The sequence below is a fragment of the Capsicum annuum genome, chromosome 9 (assembly GCF_002878395.1).
Source record: "Capsicum annuum cultivar UCD-10X-F1 chromosome 9, UCD10Xv1.1, whole genome shotgun sequence".
NCBI lineage: Eukaryota > Viridiplantae > Streptophyta > Magnoliopsida > Solanales > Solanaceae > Capsicum > Capsicum annuum.
In genome coordinates this window covers 213,937,276-213,957,678 of record NC_061119.1, presented here as the reverse complement: position 1 = coordinate 213,957,678, position 20,403 = coordinate 213,937,276, and the positions used below count along the sequence as shown (strand labels likewise).

General features: G+C 33.8%; 3 protein-coding genes across 7 annotated transcripts; all 3 read right to left on the bottom strand.

Annotated features, from left to right (window-relative positions):
• Positions 1-442: 442 nt before the first annotated feature.
• Positions 443-6,996, bottom strand: LOC107841019 (casein kinase 1-like protein 3). 5 transcript variants are annotated; one of them, XR_007044607.1, is made up of 17 exons: positions 6,584-6,962; positions 6,455-6,495; positions 5,068-5,137; positions 4,843-4,991; positions 4,203-4,298; positions 4,038-4,108; positions 3,784-3,845; positions 3,556-3,619; positions 3,373-3,457; positions 3,139-3,265; positions 2,922-2,998; positions 2,649-2,703; positions 2,203-2,339; positions 1,885-2,047; positions 1,161-1,746; positions 942-983; positions 443-850 (listed from the first exon to the last, which is right to left on the bottom strand). XR_007044607.1 is itself a non-coding variant. In XM_016685010.2 (15 exons), exons 1-14 carry the CDS (start codon positions 6,657-6,659, stop codon positions 1,892-1,894), a joined length of 1,266 nt encoding a protein of 421 aa, XP_016540496.1. In that variant the 5' UTR covers positions 6,660-6,996; the 3' UTR covers positions 443-1,746; positions 1,885-1,891. The 5 variants fall into 5 exon arrangements, 1 of the variants encoding a protein (XP_016540496.1); XR_001665383.2 differs by having other exon boundaries at positions 1,577-1,746; positions 6,584-6,956; XR_007044606.1 differs by having other exon boundaries at positions 443-983.
• A 2,400-nt stretch (positions 6,997-9,396) lies between these two features.
• Positions 9,397-12,494, bottom strand: LOC107841859 (probable xyloglucan endotransglucosylase/hydrolase protein 26). The gene is made up of 4 exons (XM_016685704.2): positions 12,305-12,494; positions 11,553-11,653; positions 10,251-10,444; positions 9,397-9,805 (listed from the first exon to the last, which is right to left on the bottom strand). Exons 1-4 carry the CDS (start codon positions 12,492-12,494, stop codon positions 9,397-9,399), a joined length of 894 nt encoding a protein of 297 aa, XP_016541190.2.
• Positions 12,495-15,603: 3,109 nt separating this feature from the next.
• On the bottom strand, positions 15,604-19,109 carry LOC107841860 (probable xyloglucan endotransglucosylase/hydrolase protein 26). Its single transcript, XM_016685705.2, has 4 exons — positions 18,916-19,109; positions 17,749-17,849; positions 17,449-17,642; positions 15,604-16,389 (listed from the first exon to the last, which is right to left on the bottom strand). Exons 1-4 carry the CDS (start codon positions 19,085-19,087, stop codon positions 15,981-15,983), a joined length of 876 nt encoding a protein of 291 aa, XP_016541191.2. The 5' UTR covers positions 19,088-19,109; the 3' UTR covers positions 15,604-15,980.
• Positions 19,110-20,403: the final 1,294 nt, after the last annotated feature.

The window sequence follows — 20,403 nt, the reverse complement described above, 5'->3', positions numbered from 1 at the left end:
TGTACCAATTAGCAGGCACAAGTGGTCATAGTAGGAGTTAAGTGATTTGTTAGGACACAACCATGCATAGAAAGGTATAAAAATCAAGAAATATAATAGAAGGTTAACAGATAGCCAAGTGTGGTCGCCGATTAAGTCGGAGAGGCAGGGAGCTTGCCGCGTATCTTGTTTCCTTTATTAATAGTAGGATTTAGTAATCGCGTAGTTTCTTATTAGGTAAGGACGAGATTGGCGTATATCTCATTCTTTCAAAATCCATTTGTACGATTACACTGAATACTTAACGTCAGTCTATCTTTTAGTATGATTCCACAAGGTTTGAAGAGGGTAAAGTGTTAAGCAGACGTTACCATTACCTCGAAGAGGTTGTTTTCGAAAGACCCTCAGCCCAAGTGTAGCAAATCCAAATACACGTTGAAAAATGATAATCATGTACACGAAATAAAACTTAAAAAACTTTTTTAATCTTATTCATGAGATCAACTACCTACTATTTTCAGAACAAAGAGCACAAAGCATTGGCTTTCCACAAGTAAGAACATGAAAAGCTAAGTTGCTCAGATTCCCCAACATCGGTTGATACTTTTGAATAGTCTGAGCAACATAGGTTCAAAGCAAACAGAAGAACCACGAACTAGGTGTACATCATGTCAAGTTCTAAATTCAGAAAACCTTGATTTGTCAGCCGTGAATATGCACAATTTATAAGTGATTCAAAGACGAGCGTTGCTGAAAGCGGAATCAGCACAAACATCGGATGTTGAATCACCGAGCCTCGAAGTCCTCACAAGTAAAGGAGTACTAGATACTCGGTTCATACTTCATAATCTAGCATTCACAAGCTTCGATCCTACCATGTATTACCCGATCAGACTTGTATTACACTTGTATTACCCGATCACACTTGAAAAGGTATAAAAGTGTATTCCACGCGAACCTACCATGACTCTCACAGTGAATCATGACATCTTCAAATGGAAATCCTGCAAATTGCAAAATGATGCAAAGAACTTTATCAATAGCAAGACCATCAAACTCACAGGAAATTACCTGGTGACAAGCCCACCTATTGACCAGATGACAACAGGATTCAAAAGAGTAACAAGTCTTTAATGTAAGCATGGGATGAAAGGTCGAGAAAGAAAAATCCATAAATCAACCTGTACATCAGAACTTCACAATCCAATCCTTCTTATGTCAGAGGAGGCGTTTCCACTCATAGATATATCACATTTCCAAACTTCTCAAAAATTTCATTGTTGTACTAGATCCAATCCCATTATCAGCATGTTCACAACAAATCATTGGCTCGCCACAAAGTTAAGCAATAAAGATTATACAACACATGCAACCAACTTTACTTTGCTAGTAAGAAGCAAGTGAAGGAAATAACCACCACTGTATGCACAAAAGGAACTGCACAATTTTTGACAATCACATATGAGCTATTTTACATGGTAAAGGAGACACAAGATGATGTCTCTAGCGCTTCATTTTTCAGCGGACAGGAACCATCCTTATCTTAATGCAAGGATGGACCAATTTGTTTATATTCATCTTAGGAAAAATATCTAACCCGAGCTCTCCCATAGAAAGACAAACAGCTGCCATCTGCGCTTTCATGTCCACCTGTCACACCACCCTCTTGAACTCTTGAATTTGCAGCAAGCCATAATTAGCCACCATAGTCATCCATACAAGCTTGTAATCATAGAATAACAATGAGCAACCCGTCTTGATCTTAACCTGAAAAACGAAGAAAGGATTTGTGTCATTATGAGTAGAAATGCTTGTTCTTCACAATCATAATTTGTGATGTCTAATAATGTGCAACCTGACCCCAAAGCATAGCCATAGAAAAATGGAGTAGAGAAAGAAGAGAACCTTTTCATCACTTTGAAGAAATACGTCGCAAAGAGGAAATCCAGCTGCTGCCACCATTATCACCATCATGAGTTGTTTCCGCGGGTAAAGCAGGTTTTGTGGCATTTGCTCTTGGTAAAACAGGAGCTAATGAAGTAGATGGCATGTGGGCACCACTTAGTACCTGCAATATGAAACGGAACTAATGAGAAGCCTATTTGGGCTGAGATAATATGAACACGACTAATAACGAGAAATGGTAAACAGCCAATGCTCAACATCAAGAACGCTTTATATCTGAATCAAGGCTATGAAAAGATCAGCGGAAATACCACTCACATTTCTCTCGAGATTGGCAGAAGTTATATTCCTGTTTGTTGGTGACTTAAATTGCATACGAATTCCAGGACTGGAAGGATTCGGTCTTATGCGATCACTCGCTTCAGCAACATAAGGTCCATTATTCCCTGTAGAAACTGTAGATGGAAAAATTCAGCTGATTAACCTTATTACATCATCAGAAATTAACATGATATTCAAAACAAATTCCTACTAGCATACTTCTATCTCGAGTCTTCTCTTAATTTATCTGCAAGTCTGCCTACACTTTACTGCTGGATTATAAGCACTCAACCGAGAATAACGGAAACCATTTTGTGCTGGTAAAATCCAACGGATCAAACCATAGTTACAACTCACAAAAGAGTTCATCTTCGCTATTTAAGGTACTAAATAGTTCTCTTCATATGTAGGAAAAGAAAATTCTTTGAGTTTTAGCTATCAACCTTGACGCTTTTCAGCATCCATTGGAATTGCTCTGCTGCTTTCACCAACAACTTGCTGCACAATCACAGTAAAGATCAAAAATTTTGATAAGAAAACAGCTCATGAAGCTTGCCTTGACTAACAATCCGCACTACTGAGCTCGTTGAAACAGACATAATTATTAAGGGACGAGAATAAAAGTACAGGCTAAAATATAGCATATCATTGAGATGAGAAGTTATTAATCACAAGCTAAAATGAATTCAGGAAATAGGACAAGCTAAGAAAGATACCCGATGCTGTGATTTATTTGTTTGTGCCTGCTGGTACTTCAGGATGGTCCAATCAAATATGTAATCAAATTCATAGCCTGCATGACACAAAGATGTAAAAGATGTAGCATCAGATAAAACTTCTGCAGACAGAAGTCAATACACTCAGCCAGTAGGATTTTGATAAAAGAACCATGGTATTGTACAAGGACATGATGAAGCTTAACTTTACGCATACCTTGACGGGTAAAAAGTTCACGAAAGAGGCGTTTCAAGAATCCATAATCAGGCCGCTGATCAAATGTCAACGAATGACAGTAATGGAAGTACGAAGCAAACTCAACGGGATGAGACTTGCATAAAACCTTCACCAGTAAATAGAACAAAGAGTCAGAATAAGAACCTTAAATTTATTTTAAGAAACAAGAGAAAAAAGGAGCAGTGACAAGGAAAGCTATTCGGCTACAAGTACCTCAATAGGAGTTGATAACTTCTTTTGACATATTTTGTCATACTTTTGCTTTTTCGTTGCAGCTTTTAGACCCTGCCATGGGAGGCTATTGAAGAACCAATATGTTGGTCAAAAGAATATTTGATACATATGCATGTATACGGACCAAATATAACGGTTTAATCTAATTTAAAAACCACGCACCTGCCTCTCAAGAAATAAAGGAGAACATATCCAAGAGATTCTAAATCATCCCGCCGGCTTTGCTCTGTATAACATATAAAAAAGAACATTTAAATGTTACAACAGGCTTTATTTTAATAATCCCCACATGCTTCCAGTAATAAAGGTAACTTATTTTCCTTGCCAAATACTTGTGCATTTTATGATGGGTAAAGAAAAACAATCATGGAAAAGAGTACTGGTGCTCACCAATTCCAAGATGAGTATTACAACTGGCATAGCGTGCAGTTCCCGTTAAATTTTTGTTCTCTCTGTACAGAAGAAAAGATACTAAACTTAGATCTATAGTGTTGCATTTAAGAAATGATCAATGTTCCCTTTTCGAACTTTTTAACAAAAACAAATTAGAATCAGATGTCAACGCTCATGAGTAGACTTGGAAGATTAAAGCTAAATGATAACTGACGAAAATAGCTAAGATTAGCAGATTCCAAAACTCATACCTGTAAGGAATATGACGATTTGTAGTCGCATCACGGTATCTTTTAGCAAGACCAAAATCAATAATATAAACCTGAACATAACATAATGACAATAGGATTCAATCAGAGGAATTAAAAAAATCACAAAACGACAAAACCAATAAAAAGAGATCGAAAGAAGAGTACCTGATTTGCTTTCCGACCAAGACCCATCAGAAAGTTGTCAGGCTTAATATCCCTGTGTAGAAAGCCTTTAGAATGTACATATTCGATTCTGGTAATCTGAGAACAGGGGAGGCAGAATAACCTGATCAGCCAAGCTGCTAATAAGGAAAATCCAGCAAGTAAATTTAGAAAAATAAATTGACCATGTTGCAAAATATCTTCTAGCAGTACTTTCCAAAGGTCCTAAATACTTATAGAAAGGACACCAATCATTTTGTGTTGTTCACATATATAGTAAAATATAATATTTCTCCAGTATCTATGTGACATGAAAAATAACTGACTAAAAAAACAGAGAGAACAAAAAAGACTTTGGTGCAGTTCTATTACACTTAGTTAAAAGTAATTGCTGGGAGCCATAATGGTTAAGAATATCAGAGAGAAAAGTCAGATAGGTAGAAAAAGCAGTTAGTTGGCTGACAGGCCATGTTCCCAAACAAAGACCATTTCAGCTTATCTTAATCTAGAACAATTTTCCACCTATCATGGAACATGTGGCAAAGTCAAAATGGTATACTTTAGCTTTGACATTCTTAGGTTCTAATCATGCAGAAACATAATCGCACGAATGTTATAAAGTATTGAGGAGAACTGCCGTTACCATCTGGTCAGCCAACATTAGAACAGTCTTCAAGGAAAGCTTTCGATCACAATAGACGAAGAGATCTTCCAAGCTAGGACCCAATAAATCCATGACCAGAACGTTGTCATCACCATCCACGCCAGACCATTTTATAAGTGGCACACCACCTAGAAAGGAACAAATTATAAGTTACACCATTATCTGTATATCTATCCATAAAAGTGCAGAATATTTAAAACATACTTCCTCCCTGGAGAATATTGTATAACTTGGCCTCGTAGAGAAGTTGAGGATGTTTAGTCTTATTGTTCTCCTGCAAAAAGTTTTGGTAGAGAGAGAAACCTGTAGTGTTAGATCCTAGCAAAATGTGTGCACCACATAACATTATAAGTGATTAAAAAGATACCAAGAATGCAAATAAATAGATGACACAGAAGAAACAGCAAAGGAAGTGCAAAAATAATTCAATGTGGTCACACTATAATTGTAATCAATGATATCTGAGTGGCTTGACTGAGAAATTAAATGATTTGGGCTAGGAAAAGTTCCTACCAAACTTATATCTAATTTTGTTTCATTTTTTTGAAATTGAAAAATGTAGTAATATGCAAAATTCGCAATTTGTTAAGGTATACCAAAATATCCTTTAATTTTGTGGTCTAAAACATGCCATGTGCAAGCTTGAAAGTAAAGAGTTGCTAAAAAATAAAAGAGGCATTCTTTTTAAAACAGGTTAAAAAGGAAACTAAGACAAACAAATTGAAAAGGAGGGAATATCCAGCGGCGGAGCAACAACATTGCTAGGGTGGTAGGGCAAACACCCTTCGCTAGAAAATTGTACTGTATTTATAAGGTTAAATGATATTAATTTTGGCTTATATACTACATTTTGAACACCTTTGAAGGTGATGCAGCCCAACTGCGAAGGGTGTTCAGGAAACCTTTTAGGCAGGCTGTGTGAGCGAGTTCAATTCCTGGTAGCGGTTTTCTTTAGCTTTTTTAGATTCTATTCTTAGTAGGGCATTAATTGGTTATAAACTTATGCATGCTATATGATCCAGGTTTGATTCCCAGTTGCAGGTTTTAGCATTTTTAGGTTCACTTCTTAGTAGTTAGTAGCATTAATTGGTTATAACTAATATCCTACTTTTCTTTTTCCTTCTTAAAAACCAAAAGGGAAGCCCGGTGCACTGAAGCTCCCGCTATGCACGGATCCGGGGAAGGGACCCACCACAAGGGTGCATTTCTGCCCGAGGCGGTTTCCAACAGCTCATGGCGGCAACTTTACTGGTTACTCCAAGGCTCCCCTTTCAAAAAACCTATTCATATACAAATATTATTCACTAATATTCGATAGTCTAAGTCTAAAATTACTGAGTCAATGATTGAACACCCTTCACGAAATTTCTGGCTACGCCAGTGAGCGAATCAGTTATCACATGTAGCGAAAAGACTCCAACAATTACTAGTGTTTTTCGCATTTTTGCCTCTGCTGGAATTTGAACCTGATTAACCACTAGTTACTTTCCTGATGCACAAAGCACTTATAAACATGATAAATTAATCATTCATTCACAAAATCAATAAAATTCATAGCTCAACCAAATTAAGAAAAAAAAATAGAACTCACAATTTTAACAGCAACGATCTCAAACGAATCAATATGCGTAGCTGCAAAAAATACAAAATTCACTCATTATCAATCATAAAACTCACCTCAAACTGTAATACACACACATATATATAGCTTCACACATACCGAGGAAAATTTCACCAAAGGATCCGCTACCTATTTTTCGTCCGAGCTTGAATTTACCTCCGACGATTCTATCCATATCTTAGATCGATCGATCGATCGAACGGCTCCGATCAAATCAGATCAGATCGACGGCTCAGATCAAACGGTAAGAAATGCACGGGATTCGATTGAAACAGAAGTAAACGGAGTTTTAAGTTAACGCCGGCGAAGCGGTGAATGAGACGGCGGCGGAGAGGTGGTGGGGTGGGTGGGGTGTACGGGGGTAGGGTATTTCGGGGGTATTGGTTATATATATATATACGGTGTGTGATTACGTTACGGTTGAGAGGGAGAGCAAATGAGGAAAGAGGATAGAGTTTCCACGTGGATGACCAAATTGTGGATGATTTGATTTTGGTGATTTTTGACTATTGTATGATGGGCTAATTGGAGGCCCATTAAGTATTTGGGCCTCAGTGGAATCAATGGCCCACCTTTTCAGCGGCTAAATTTATTTATTGCCCTCTTTTAGCCATTTGCCCAGTCAGCCAAATGTAGTTTCTATTTCAGTTGATACATTTTAATATTATATTGATACACTTTTTAAAAAAAGAAAGAGTGGATCTTTTACCCAATTGATACTCTTTTATACCACATTGATAAACTTTTATAACAAGATAGAAGGAGAATCTATGCATATGCAGTGTCCATATATCCAATTGATACTCTTTTATACTAAATTGATACACTTTATACCACATTGATACACTTTTATATTACATTGATACACTTTTTAAGAAAGAAAGAGGGGATCATATACTCAATTGATACTCTTTTATACCACATTAATACACTTCTATAACAAGATAGAAGGGGAATCTATGCATGCACATGCAGTGTCCATATATCCATACAGTCTTTGCAAGCATATACCATAGCTCCTTTCTATTAACCGCCCAACTAAGACAAATAACAATTTTTTTAAAAAATAAAAACGGTAAGTATATTTTTACTCTATAATTTGATATCAACAAATCATTCTTTTGTTACAGTTTTCTACCATATAACCTACCTAAAAATTCTTACTCTGCTTTGAAATTCTCTATTTGATTTTGAGGTTTTTGTTGAAAATGGTGGAAAAATCGGGTTCATCGAATGGAAAAGCAAGTAAGAAAGTGTTGAAAGACGGAATCTTCGATGTAAGCAAGCTAATTATCATGTGGTTTGGGATGAATCTTGCCACCATAACTATACATAAATTTGACCTTATAATTAGGGATTTGATTGGGATCTTCCCATGCTGAAGTATTTCCGAAATCAATTTCACGGAAACAGGGAGAAGAGTCACCGGATTCAGGGTAAGAAGTGTAGGAGTAATTCTCCATGTTTTGGATTTAGTAGTTTGAGAGTGTATTTTGTAGGTTAGACCATTTGAGAGAGTGAAGAAAATGGAGTGGGTTGAAGAAAAAAGGGATTTTATAAAGCGGTAATTGTGAAAATGGTACACGGCTACTGATAGTGGCTATTTTGTGGGTATTTAATTGAGTATTATTTTTATGGTATTATTTTAATTTTAAGTGTTATTTTTGTCCTTTTCCAATCATATATGAGACTTTCATCTGGTACGGCTAAAGTAATGGTAGATGGTCAAATTGTGTATTATTTCCAATTGAATGGGCCTTGGAGGAACACCCCATCAGATAATCATATATGAGACTTTCATCTCGTACAATTAAAGTAATGGAGGATGACCAAATTGTGGATGATTTGCAATTGTTATAGGGTGGGCTAATTGGAGGCCCATTAAGTATTTGGGCCTTGGTGGAACTCCTCTTACGAGAATCGTATATTAATCATATATGAGACTTTCATCTCGTACAATTGAAGTAATGGAGGATGACCAAATTGTGGATGATTTGCAATTGTTATAGGGTGGGCTAATTGGAGGCCCATTAAGTATTTGGGCCTTGGTGGAACTCCTCTTACGAGAATCGTATATTAATCATATATTAGACTTTCATCTCGTATAATTGAAGTAATGGTGGATGACCAAATTGTGGATTATTTCCAATTGAATGGACTTCGAAAAATACTTCGTCTGAAAATTATATATGAGACTTTCATCTCGTACAATTGAAGTAATGGTTGATGACTAAATTGTGGATGATTTGATATTATTAGATGGTGGGCTAATTGGAGGCCCATTAAATATTTGAGCCTCGACGAGGCGAAATTCCCCGTCTGAGAATCGCATATGAGACTTGCATCTCGTACAACTGAAGCAAAGCATCGAAAAGCCCATATTTAATTTATAAAAAGTTTAGAACCTTGAAAAAGCTATCAAATTTAAATGTTGGATTCACCTCCGGCAAGAAGGAGAAATTTCACTACTTACCCCTTTTGGAATAGCTATTTAGTAATAGTCCTTTTTAATTATGTTTCTTATAATTAATGGACCTTTAGTGCACGGTCTAAAAATTTATAACTAAAACTTTAGACAATGATCTAAAATAATATCTGTAAGATGAGAAATATATGAGTAAATATTAGATTTGAATCTTCCGTCATCCAAAACGATAAGTATAAAAAAAGCTAAAAGGAACATTTTCATAAATCAGTATAATGAATTTTGCATTATCAGGGAACAAATACTGCAACCAATGATATTTTGGACCAAAACAACATTCGTAAAAAGAATGGTGTGCATAATTTTTTGGGGGAAAAAGAATGGAATTAATTACAACAAAAAATAAGGAAAAAATAACAAGATATTAATGTAATGTATCCCATCTGCATTTTGCAGCTATATATTGGACTCAACTCAGTTTCATTTGTCAAAATTGAGGCTTAAAACACTCTCCAGGAAATTGTCCGTTGAATCGCTTCGTATCTTTACAATAATCATAAATCATGTAATTTTTCCTGACCCAATCCATTTGACCTTGTTTCATGTAGCTCAATTGGCCATACTCACGAGCGGTATACCAGTTGTCTGGAGTTTGAGCTGCACATTGGTTAATGCTAATCGGTCCACCCCATGGACACGCCCGTGGAGCGAAATTTCGATACTTGGCTATAAATGGAGCATTGGTCCAGTCAATTTTGACTAGACCACCTCTAGTTGCCCAACTATCAGCATTCCAAAGGCTAGAGTAAACCCCCATGGCTTGCGCGTTCGGATAGGGAATGCCCTGGCTCTGATAGTTCTTGAAGATTCTAATTGGTATATCGTCAACATACCATCTGAAACATGAAATAGTTAAAAATTAATCAAGAATTTCAATTTTGAAATTCTACACTCAAAATTTAATATTTGTTGAAAAGTAATTATTGGTCATTGTGGTCAGGACTCTATTATGGAATTTTGACCACATTCTCCACATGCCCCGCTTATCGACATGAATTTTTACGTAAATATCTATATTTTGTGTCAGAAATGTTGAATTCAATTGAAAAAATCATCTTCGTAATTATATATCTCGATATCTAAAGGGAATAGGACATGGTCTCACTTACTTAAAAGTTAAAAAAAAAAAAAGAAAGTTTTTCGTTTTAATTCCACTTTCTTGAATCAGCTACTACCATGCACGTGACATTAGTAGCAAAATCATGAACTTCACTAAGAGCGTTCAAAATTTAATATATACATGCGTATATATAATTTTTCGATAAAAAGTGTTCAACTTACACGACTACATTTGGATTCCAATGAATTGTATAGTTATGATAATCAGCAGTTGGATCAAACCATGGATAAAATTGTTGTTCCCTGCCTCCAGCACCTTGAGTAAAAATATTTGTGTGTATAATATATGGTTGTCCTGATACATTTCCAAGAAACTCAAAATCTATTTCATCATGCTTGTCACCGGTTGAAGATAACTGTGAAATTAAAAACAATAAACAGACACTTAATTGATAATTCTTGGGAAAACGATTCGAAATATACTTAAATTTTGACGAAAATTGATGTAATACTCTTCAGTGTGGGTCCTATGCCTCCCCCCCACCTAAATCATTTATTACCGTATTTCTATGACATATATTTTCTTGGCTGGACCGCTTCAGACCCTTACACGCTTAGTGTGCGTGTATTCATGCAGTGGTCCAGCTAAACAAATATATGCTACAGAAATACGGTAAAAAATAATCTGGGGGGTCATAGGACCCCCCAAAAATTAAAGCGTGTTACATTAATTTTCACCAAAGTTTAGGTATATTTCGAACCTTTTTCTCGTAATTCCTCTATAGCAATATGTACATATTTATGTTCTGCTTATTTAATTTTTAGTTTTGAAATATAGTAGACCTTACTATATATAGTTGTGTTGAATAACATTCTTATTTGTTACTCCCTCCGTTTCGTTTTACTTGGCCTCTATATTAAACAAAGTTGTTTCAATTTACTTGGCCAATTTATAAAATCCAGAAAATTTTATTATATTTTTTCCTTTCCACGGTTAATATTAAATAACTACATCAAGTAATAATATTTAGAGTTTTAAAGTATCATTGATAAGGGTTAATTTAAAAATATATACTGATAATTAAATCTTAAAAGGTGTGCCAAGTAAACAACGCCAGTAAGTAAACTTGGGATGTGTTTGATATGAACGAAAGTGTTTTTCAGTACTAAGGAAAATATTTTCGTAGAAAGTAAGTAATTTTTTTTTAAATTTTGGTGTTTAATAAATATGCAAAATGTTTTCTCCAATACCAAACACACCCTAATCATGGTAATTTTATATTTGCCCCCACCAGGGTATTCTTTTTAGCAAAATCATTCTACTACATCAGAGCAGCTCGATACATAAAACATTTCGCATTCACGTAAGGTCTGAGGAAGGGTTGCATCTCAACGAAGGTTATTATGTTGACGGCGTACTCTAATACAAACATTAGTGGTTACTTCCACGACTTGATCCTGTAACCTAAAAGGGATGTGATATATTTGTTGTATTGCCTATTGAGGATTTAAATTGATACTTACGTAGTATGCAGTAACTGTTCCAGCAGAGTTTCCAGGTACCAATTTGATTTGCATTTCTATACTTCCAAATAGATATGTTCCTTTTGACTGCACACCTGATCCTGAATATGTAAACCAAAGTAGTAATTGTTGAGTACCATAATTCAGCGTCGCTCAACGGACAAAACATCTCACGTTAGTAGGGTCTGGAAGAAGGCCACATCCTAGGAGGTTTACTGATGTAGACAGGCTACCCTAACGTGCATTAGTAGTTGTCTCCCCACGGGACGTGTTAGCGGGGTCTGGGAAAGGGTCACATCCCAGGAGGTGTACTGATGTACACAACCTACCCCTAATGCAAGCATTAGTGGCTGCCTCCCCCGGGACGTGTTAGCAAGTCTGGGAAAAGGCCATATCTCAGGACGTGTACTGATGTAGACAGCCTACCCTAGTGCAGCATTTGCGGTTGCTTCCCCCCGGGACGTGTTAGCAGGGTTCGGGAAAGGGCCACATTCCAGGAGGTGTACTGATGTAAACAGCCTACCCTAATGCAAACATTAGTGGCCGCCTCCCCACGGGACGTGTTAGCAGGGTCTGGAAAAGGACCACATCTCAATGTAGATAGTCTAGTCTAATGCAAGCATTAGTGACTACCTCCACACGGTTCAAACCCACCACGTAAGACAACTTTACTACTACGTATACATATAACGTTAAGTTTACATATACAATATAATTTTTTGATGAAAGGAATTCGGATGAAATTAATTTACCAGAGGACTGATCAAGAACAAGTTGAAGATCATTTCCTTGCATCCAAGAATGATGTGAACCCCAATTAATATACATATTATCTGAGAAAGCACCATTAATCACCATAACTAAAGAACCAAACAACACCTTTACTGAAATAATCAACAAATTAGCCAATGAAATAACTTGAGAGCTTCCCATTTTGAGCATATATGGGATATAATAATAATTAACTTACGTTCTTGAAATAAATGGTGTATATTTTTGTTCTTAGAAATGTGTGACACAAATACATCTTTATATATAGTTTCATAGTCAAATAATGCAATCCCAAGAAAACCCCTTGAAAATGTATATTATTTAATTTGATTTTCATATCTTAGTTATTGGTTTGTACATCCAAGGATTAAGGGGAAATTAGGTGGAGGGGGTTGGAAAATAAGTCTTTTAAATTTTATATTAATTAATAATTAATAGGAACATAATATTCTGTGGTTGAAGAAAAAAAGTGTTGCTTAGTTTATGAAAAAAATAAATTGTAAGTCATTGTTGGAAGAATAATATGCAAGCTAGCAAAATATTAGTGACACCAACATGAGTTGCGGTCTTCCGTCCTTAATCAGAAGTTTCAAATTTAAATTAATGAAAATTTTTTGTTGCAGACGTCAACCTCAGAAATCGAACCTGTAATATGCGAATCTAAATTTAATTGGACTTTAGCATGAATATCGAACGCCGAATAAAAAAAAGGAAAAAAAAAAGTGGCAAAGCATAAAGTTGGGACGCGGCATGGGAATTATGAAATGACGTGCATTAGACTAACGGAAAGACTCCCCTAATTATAAAGTAGACCATGGTTTTATTTTTGTTCGATCGATTATACCAAAATTTACTGATTCGGTTAATTTAAATTTATATTGAATATTATCTCTTTTTTAGAAAATTTTTATAATTATAGTGTTCGGATTAATTTTAGATTCAACAACATTAATATACCAGTATGTATTCATCAAGCGGGATATGGGGAGAATAAGTGTACATAGTCCATATCACTACCTCAGAGGTGAAATATAGAGTTTGTTTCTGATAGAGCACCGGCTCAAGATAAAACAATTTAGAAAAAGAATAGTAAAAAAGGCATGATACAATAGAAATTACTACACTCAGTAATACCATAGATAAGATTCATCAAGTAATACAACATTCTGATATAATACTTGTACTATAGCTACTAACACGAATAACAAAGTCCTCCTACTTATTAGTATTAACACACTCATTCCTACAATCCTTCTACCCCATCTGTCTCCTCCACACCTTTCTATCTAGGATCATGTTCTCCGTAAAGTGAAGCTACTCCATGTCATGCATGTCTAATCACCTCCCTCAAATATTTCTTCGATCTACCTCTATCTCGCCTGAATCCATCCTTAGTCAACCTCTCACACCTCCGCACTGGGGCATCTGTATTCTTTACTCATCTTCATCACATGTCTGAATCATCTCAACCTCGCTTTCTTCATCTTGGCGTCCACTGAAGCTTATTTCTAACCCTATCTTTCCTAGTACACCGACATATCCACCGTAGCATTCTTATCTCCGTCACCTTCATCTTTTGAATGTGATACTTATTGACACGTTAACACTCCATCCTAGACAAAAAAGTCTGTCTAACCACCATTCTGTAGAACTTGTATATTTGAGTTTTGGAGGTATCTTTTTGTCACACAAGATCAATTTTAGACTACCTTAACTAATCCCACGGGATAAGAAAAAAAATCACCTAGTATTTTTTTTTTTTTATGCTGAAACTTCGTGTCTAAGATCTCATGGTTTTCACGCATTTTATTAACCACTTGGCTACACCCTTTAATACGTAAGAATATGGTATTAGAAAATTTTGTTTTCTCATTCTCGTGCAAAATTATAAAGAAAAGTTAAGCATATTGTTACATGCAATGTATTACTATTTCTTTGGTCATATGGATTATATGATGCATTTTCTTTATTGTTATTTCGAAAAGAATAACAGTATTTTTAATTAAATGTAGTTTAATTTTTATTTTTTTTTATTTTATTCTTAGTGAGATGATTTATCATCAGGTAAATATATTTATAACTTGTTATTTTAAATCACAAATTTCAAAAGTTTTTCAATGCAAAATGAACGAAGATGTGTGTTCCTGAAATTAACGAGCATAATTTATATATTATTTTATGCAAAATAATAAAATAAAATAACATATAAGATAAAATTCTACATAACTACTCCGTGCATTATTAATACTACCATAACTCTAATCATATCAATCAAGAGACCCTTACTTTTTAAAGTTTTGCTAGATTTTGATTATATTTTGTCCTTACCTATTCTCAAATCATTTTTTAAAACTTAATACTACTAAACAACAATTAATATAAATATTATGATTAAATTCTCCTATTAATCACTATTTCTTAAGAGGCGTGCAAGGTCCAAAGACAAGTAATTAAAGTGCACAAGTGATTAGTTAGTATCCAGAGTTTAATATTCAGATCTATATGGATTTAGACATCTAATCTAATATACACCTTAATATTCAGATATGTGTATTTAAATTCAAACGTTTTAATTTTTATAAAAATAAATAAAGGCCTATAATCCTTTCACACACTAAAATTAAAACAGAAATTACCGACAGATAACTTCTATCGTCACAACGAAAATTCATTGATAGTCCTATTAAATAACAAAGGGTTAACAACAAATAATGTTATCTGTTATGGTCTATTTAACCATAGGTTAGTAATGAATTCATAGTTCATTTCACAAATTTTATTTTAAAAGAGTTACTTGTTTAAGACAATAGACAATTGACATGTTAATATATATATATATATATATATATATATATATATATATATATATATATATTATGCTTATTGTTGTTGCAACTGTCTTCTGTTATGGATGAATTTTATAAATGAATTTAAATAGGTAATATTTCTACTCCATCTGAATATTAATCATGTAAAATTCCAAAACAAATAAAAACAATCGATTATATTTTTACTTTAAAGAATAAAAATACATGACAACTCAACAAGATCTTCTTTCTCAAAACAACAAGAAAAAAATTACAACAAACATAACCAACATGTTGAAATTCGACAGAACAGTAAAAATAATTTATTCTCAAAACGAGAATAGAAACGATTAAGTAGCTTTCTTTCTTCCAATAGTGAAGTTACTCCAATTTGTTCAATTATATTTTTACTTTAAAGAATAAAGTACATGATGAATAATATCAGCTCAACAAGATCTTCTTTCTCAAGACAACAAAAAAATTGAAGAAAAAAACTACGACAAACATAACCAACATGATGAAGTTCGATAAAACACTCAAAATAATTTATTCTCAAAACGAGAATAGAATCAATTAAGCAGCTTTCTTTCTTCAGGTAGCGAAGTTACTCTGATTTGTTCAATTACATTTTTACTTTAAAGAATAAAGTACATGAATAATATCAACTCAACAAGATCTTCTTTCTCAAAACAACAAAAAAAATTGAAGAAAAAATTACAACAAACATAACCAACATGTTGAAGTTCGACAAAACATTGAAAATAATTAATTCTTCAAAACGAGAATAGAAACAATTAAGCAGCTTTTCTTCTTTAAGGTAGTGAAGTCACTCCGATTTGTTTATGTACTTTTAATATTGTGCCAATGAACACTCAATAGGCATAACTCCTTTGAATCTCTTCACATCTTTGCAATAATCATAAATCATATACTTACTTCTAATTGAATTCATTTCACCAACTTTATATGCACTTAATTTATTGTATAAAGGTGAAGTCCACCAATTGGATTTTGTAGGAATTGCACATTGAACAATACTTAATGGGCCATTATAATAACAAGATCTTGGTCTAAAATTTTTATATCTTGCAATAAATGGTGCATTTGTCCAATCAATTTTAACAAGTCCACCTCTTGTTGCCCATTCATCAGCATTCCATAGACTTGTATACACTCTCATACCTTGTTGATTTGGAAATGGAATTCCTTTGTATTGGTAGTTTCTAAATACCCTAATTGGAATACCATCAATATACCATCTGAAAAAAAAAAAAAGATACATAAATAATAGAAAAAATAACATAAATATACATCTTAACTTATCATATTTACACAAATCTCCACTAGAATTACAAATATTTCAACTAATTATATATCTCCGTAGGATGTATCGGTGAGACAATCATATATCTTGACAGATTTAAAATAGAAAAAATATATCGAGAGCTAATTATGTATTTTTACAAGGAGAAAATGTTTCTTTATTGGATGTATTATGTATCTCGATAGATCCAAAATCTATAAAAAAAAATTATCGAGAGCTAATTATGTATCTTTACAAAGGAAAAAATGTAACTTCGTTGGATGTATCGGGAGTTAATTATGTATCTCAACAAACCCCAAATTGAATTTTTCAGTAATTATGTAAAATATTGGAATTTTATGTAATTAAACTCCAAATTGCCGAGATTTATGTTATTTTTACTAAACAATATTGTCACATCAAATTTTAAGATTGACTGGTTTTCACTGTGTTTCTGTTTGATACGATGAAAGTCATTTTCAGACATACTGAAAAGATGATTTTGACCCGTTCTTGGTTGGAGAGTGGAATATATTCTTAAAGAAACATATATATTAGAGACTGATTATTACTCCCCCCATCTCGATTTATGTGTCTTTTATTCGATACAAAGTTTAGAACAAAGCTAAAGAAAGACTTTTGACACTTAAGGTCTAAAACAGGTGACAATCATATATGCGGCTATTAATGACAATTATTAAGAGTAAAACGAGAAACTTAAAGTTGAATTGTTTCTCAATAAGCAAGTAGGATGTTCTTGTTAGTTAGGATAGACTAAAAGAAAGTCCGTCACATAAATTGGGACATATGTAGTATTAATGTTACTATAGTAGCAAACTAGATTATTAAAATAATTTTGGAGAACATATTTCAAAAGATATTCATCCAATCATACCTAATACACCACTTTAGACTTTTTTTGGGATATATAAATAATAAAGGCGAATAATGTTCGATTGATAGATAATACGATTTTCATAAAATGAAAGGAAGTTATCTGAAAAGATCGACTTACACAACAACATTAGGGTTCCAATGAACAGTGTAATTGTGAAAATCAGCAGTTGGATCAAACCATGGATAAAATTGTTGCTCCCTATTTCCAACACCTTGGGTATAAATATTTGTGTGTATAATATAAGGTTGTCCTGATATATTTCCTAGAAATTCGAAGTCGATTTCGTCATGCTTTGTGCCGATAGAAGATAGCTGTCACGATAAATTAAAAAAAAAAACAACGTAATATTATTATACAAATAATGTTCACGTCTTATTGTATACTGTCAGTGTATAAAATTTAAATAAGTATACTTACATAGTATGTTGTGACAGTTCCAGCAGAGTTGTTAGGTACTAACTTGATAAGCATTTCAAAGCTACCAAAGAGAAATGATCTTTTTGATTGAGCACCAGAGCCTGAAATTTTATTTAAAATTTAATTATTCTGTTGAGTCAGAGACGGATCTAGAGCGTAATTTATGAGTACCGAAGATTTGTACATATGGACAGAAGTTCAAAATACATATGTATAGTAAGACCACACTAACTTTGAACCCGGCCCATTAAATCTATAGATTCTGAATCCGTCTCTACCTAGCACTGTCATTTGTACGTATGGACAAAAGTTCAAAATACATATGTATAGTAAGACCACACTCACTTTGAACCTGGCCCTTGAATTTATAGATTCTGTATCTGTCTTTACCTAACGCTGTCATAATAAAAGTAGGGGTGTGGCTAGTTGGTTGTTTAGACGGGAGCCAATTGAATCCCTTTCACCGAATAAAGTTACCATAATCAGAGGTGGAGCCAGGATTTCAACTCAGGGGTTCAATATTTGAAGAAATCCTAGCCGATGGGGGTTCAAAACCTACTATAGATACATAAAAAATTATTTTATTCATATATAAATGGATATTTTTCCGTCATCAAAGGGCGTTCAGATGAACCCCCTCCCAAAGGATTGGCTCCACTAGCTCCTGAACACAAGAACCACAATATATCTAGTATAAATCTCTCAAGTGGAGTCTAAGGAAGGTCGAATGAACGCATAACTTGGCCCACAAACCTTGGTGGGTAAAAAAGTTGTTTCTGATAGACCCTCAGCTCAAAAGACAAGTTTCCAAAAAAAAGTTGCACGTAAATAGGTTAATTATCTCTCTCTCTCTCTCTCTCTCTCTCTCTCTATATATATATATATATATATATATATATATATATATAAACTGGTGAATAGTGTCGAGTTGAAATTAGTTTTTGGTCATAGGAACATATCACAAATACAACAATAATAACAACATACCCAGTGTATTCTCACACTGGAGGGTTTGGTGGTGAGGCAGGTGGGCGATGGGGAGATAAAACGTATATAGTTCGTATCACTACCTCCAAGTATGGCATTCTAAAACTTTTTTGAATTCCACTTATAGAAACTTCTGGCTCCGCTACTAAATTAAAAAGAAAGAAAATAATTTAAACTTGCCTGCTGATTTATCAAGAACAAGTTGAAGATCATCCCCTATCATTTTACAATGATGAGAACCCCAATTGACATACATACTACTTGATATTTTTCCATTCACTAATAATGAATCAAATGCAATTGTTGCAATAATCACCAAAACCAATGAATTAAAAGCCATGAATTTTGTCATCTTTAATTAATTCTTGTGACACTTTTTTTTCTTCACTGGAAATTGTACATTTTCTCTTAGGCTATGGAGACTTTATATAGCAAAAAAAAAAAAAAACTTCTATGAATTTTGTGCTAAGCATGTTTGAGGTTGACATTTTGAATAACGCGTGGACATAGTTGGCAAAATAATCAAGAAATTTAGTTACAATGTATGTTGTATTGTTAGTTTTGAGTTAGAAAAAAAATGTTATTAGTGATGATAATTGAAGTGTAATATAGATATGTATTGTGTTTAGGAGACCACTTGATGATTGACATTTATGATTACATTTTTTGCAAAAGCATTGTGACATTGATGACCAGAGGCGGGCCAAGATTTCAACTGAGGGGTTCAATATTTAAAGAAAACCTAGTCGAAAAGGATTCAACACCTACTATAAATACATAAAAAATAATTTTAATTATTTATAAATAATATATTTTTCCGTCGAACAGGGTTCAAATGAACCCTTTAGCCAAAGACTGGATTCGCCCTTGCTCATGACGAGGGCGGATCGATGAGGACGGGTAGAAAAAAAAAGATTGACAAACTTTTGAAGAAAGTGCATTTTATACCTTACGCAATCTTATATAAGTACATAGGGGTCGGAGCTAGAAATTCAGATACCAGTTCGTTCAAACTCAATAGCTTTTGTTCAAACAAGGCCTTAAACTCTAGTATATAAAAATATGAAATTCAGAATCCGATTATTATCACTTGAAGACATCATTTTAAAATTTAGTTACAATAAAAGTAAAAATCTTGATTCCGCCTTTGTCTGTATGTAAGCCTGTCAAACGGGTAGGGCTGACCCGACTACTTACAAAAATCGGCCCGGTTTGACCTAGCCCGGTCAGCCCATGGGCTGTAGGGGACCGGGTCTCGGGCCGATTTATTTTTTTGGTTGGGCCTGGTTAACCCAGCCCGGACCAAGCCCGGTCAGGGCCCACTGATTAACCGGCTCGGTTAATTTTTTTTTTTTTAAATGGATTTAATTATAACTTAGTTTTAATATATTATTAATTCATTATCAAGTATTATTAATTTATATATGTGCATATATATCTTCTATAGACGTATATATTTAACATACACATGTGTATATATTTTATAAATTAATATATAACTATATATATAATTATATATTGTAGTATATATATAGTAGTATACTTTATTTAAAGTAGTACATATATATTGAATGATACGTATATATGTGTATAAATCTTCTATAGACGTATATATTTAATGTATACATGTGTATATGTTTTATAAATTAGTATATAAGTATATATATA

Excerpts from the sequence above, each read along its gene's own strand:
- LOC107841859 (XM_016685704.2), bottom strand. The coding sequence starts at position 12,494 with ATGCTCAAAATGGGAAGCTCTCAAGTTATTTCATTGGCTAATTTGTTG. Across the intron at positions 11,654-12,304 it reads TGTTCTTGATCAGTCCTCTG|GATCAGGTGTGCAGTCAAAA; the intron begins GTAAATTAATTT and ends TTACATATTCAG. Across the intron at positions 9,806-10,250 it reads TGGAATCCAAATGTAGTCGT|ATGGTATGTTGACGATATAC; the intron begins GTAAGTTGAACA and ends TTCATGTTTCAG.
- LOC107841019 (XM_016685010.2), bottom strand. The coding sequence starts at position 6,659 with ATGGATAGAATCGTCGGAGGTAAATTCAAGCTCGGACGAAAAATAGGT. Across the intron at positions 6,496-6,583 it reads CTTTGGTGAAATTTTCCTCG|CTACGCATATTGATTCGTTT; the intron begins GTATGTGTGAAG and ends TATTTTTTGCAG. Across the intron at positions 4,992-5,067 it reads CAATATTCTCCAGGGAGGAA|GTGGTGTGCCACTTATAAAA; the intron begins GTATGTTTTAAA and ends GTTCCTTTCTAG.
- LOC107841860 (XM_016685705.2), bottom strand. The coding sequence starts at position 19,087 with ATGACAAAATTCATGGCTTTTAATTCATTGGTTTTGGTGATTATTGCA. Across the intron at positions 17,850-18,915 it reads TGTTCTTGATAAATCAGCAG|GCTCTGGTGCTCAATCAAAA; the intron begins GCAAGTTTAAAT and ends ATAAAATTTCAG. Across the intron at positions 16,390-17,448 it reads TGGAACCCTAATGTTGTTGT|ATGGTATATTGATGGTATTC; the intron begins GTAAGTCGATCT and ends TTTTTTTTTCAG.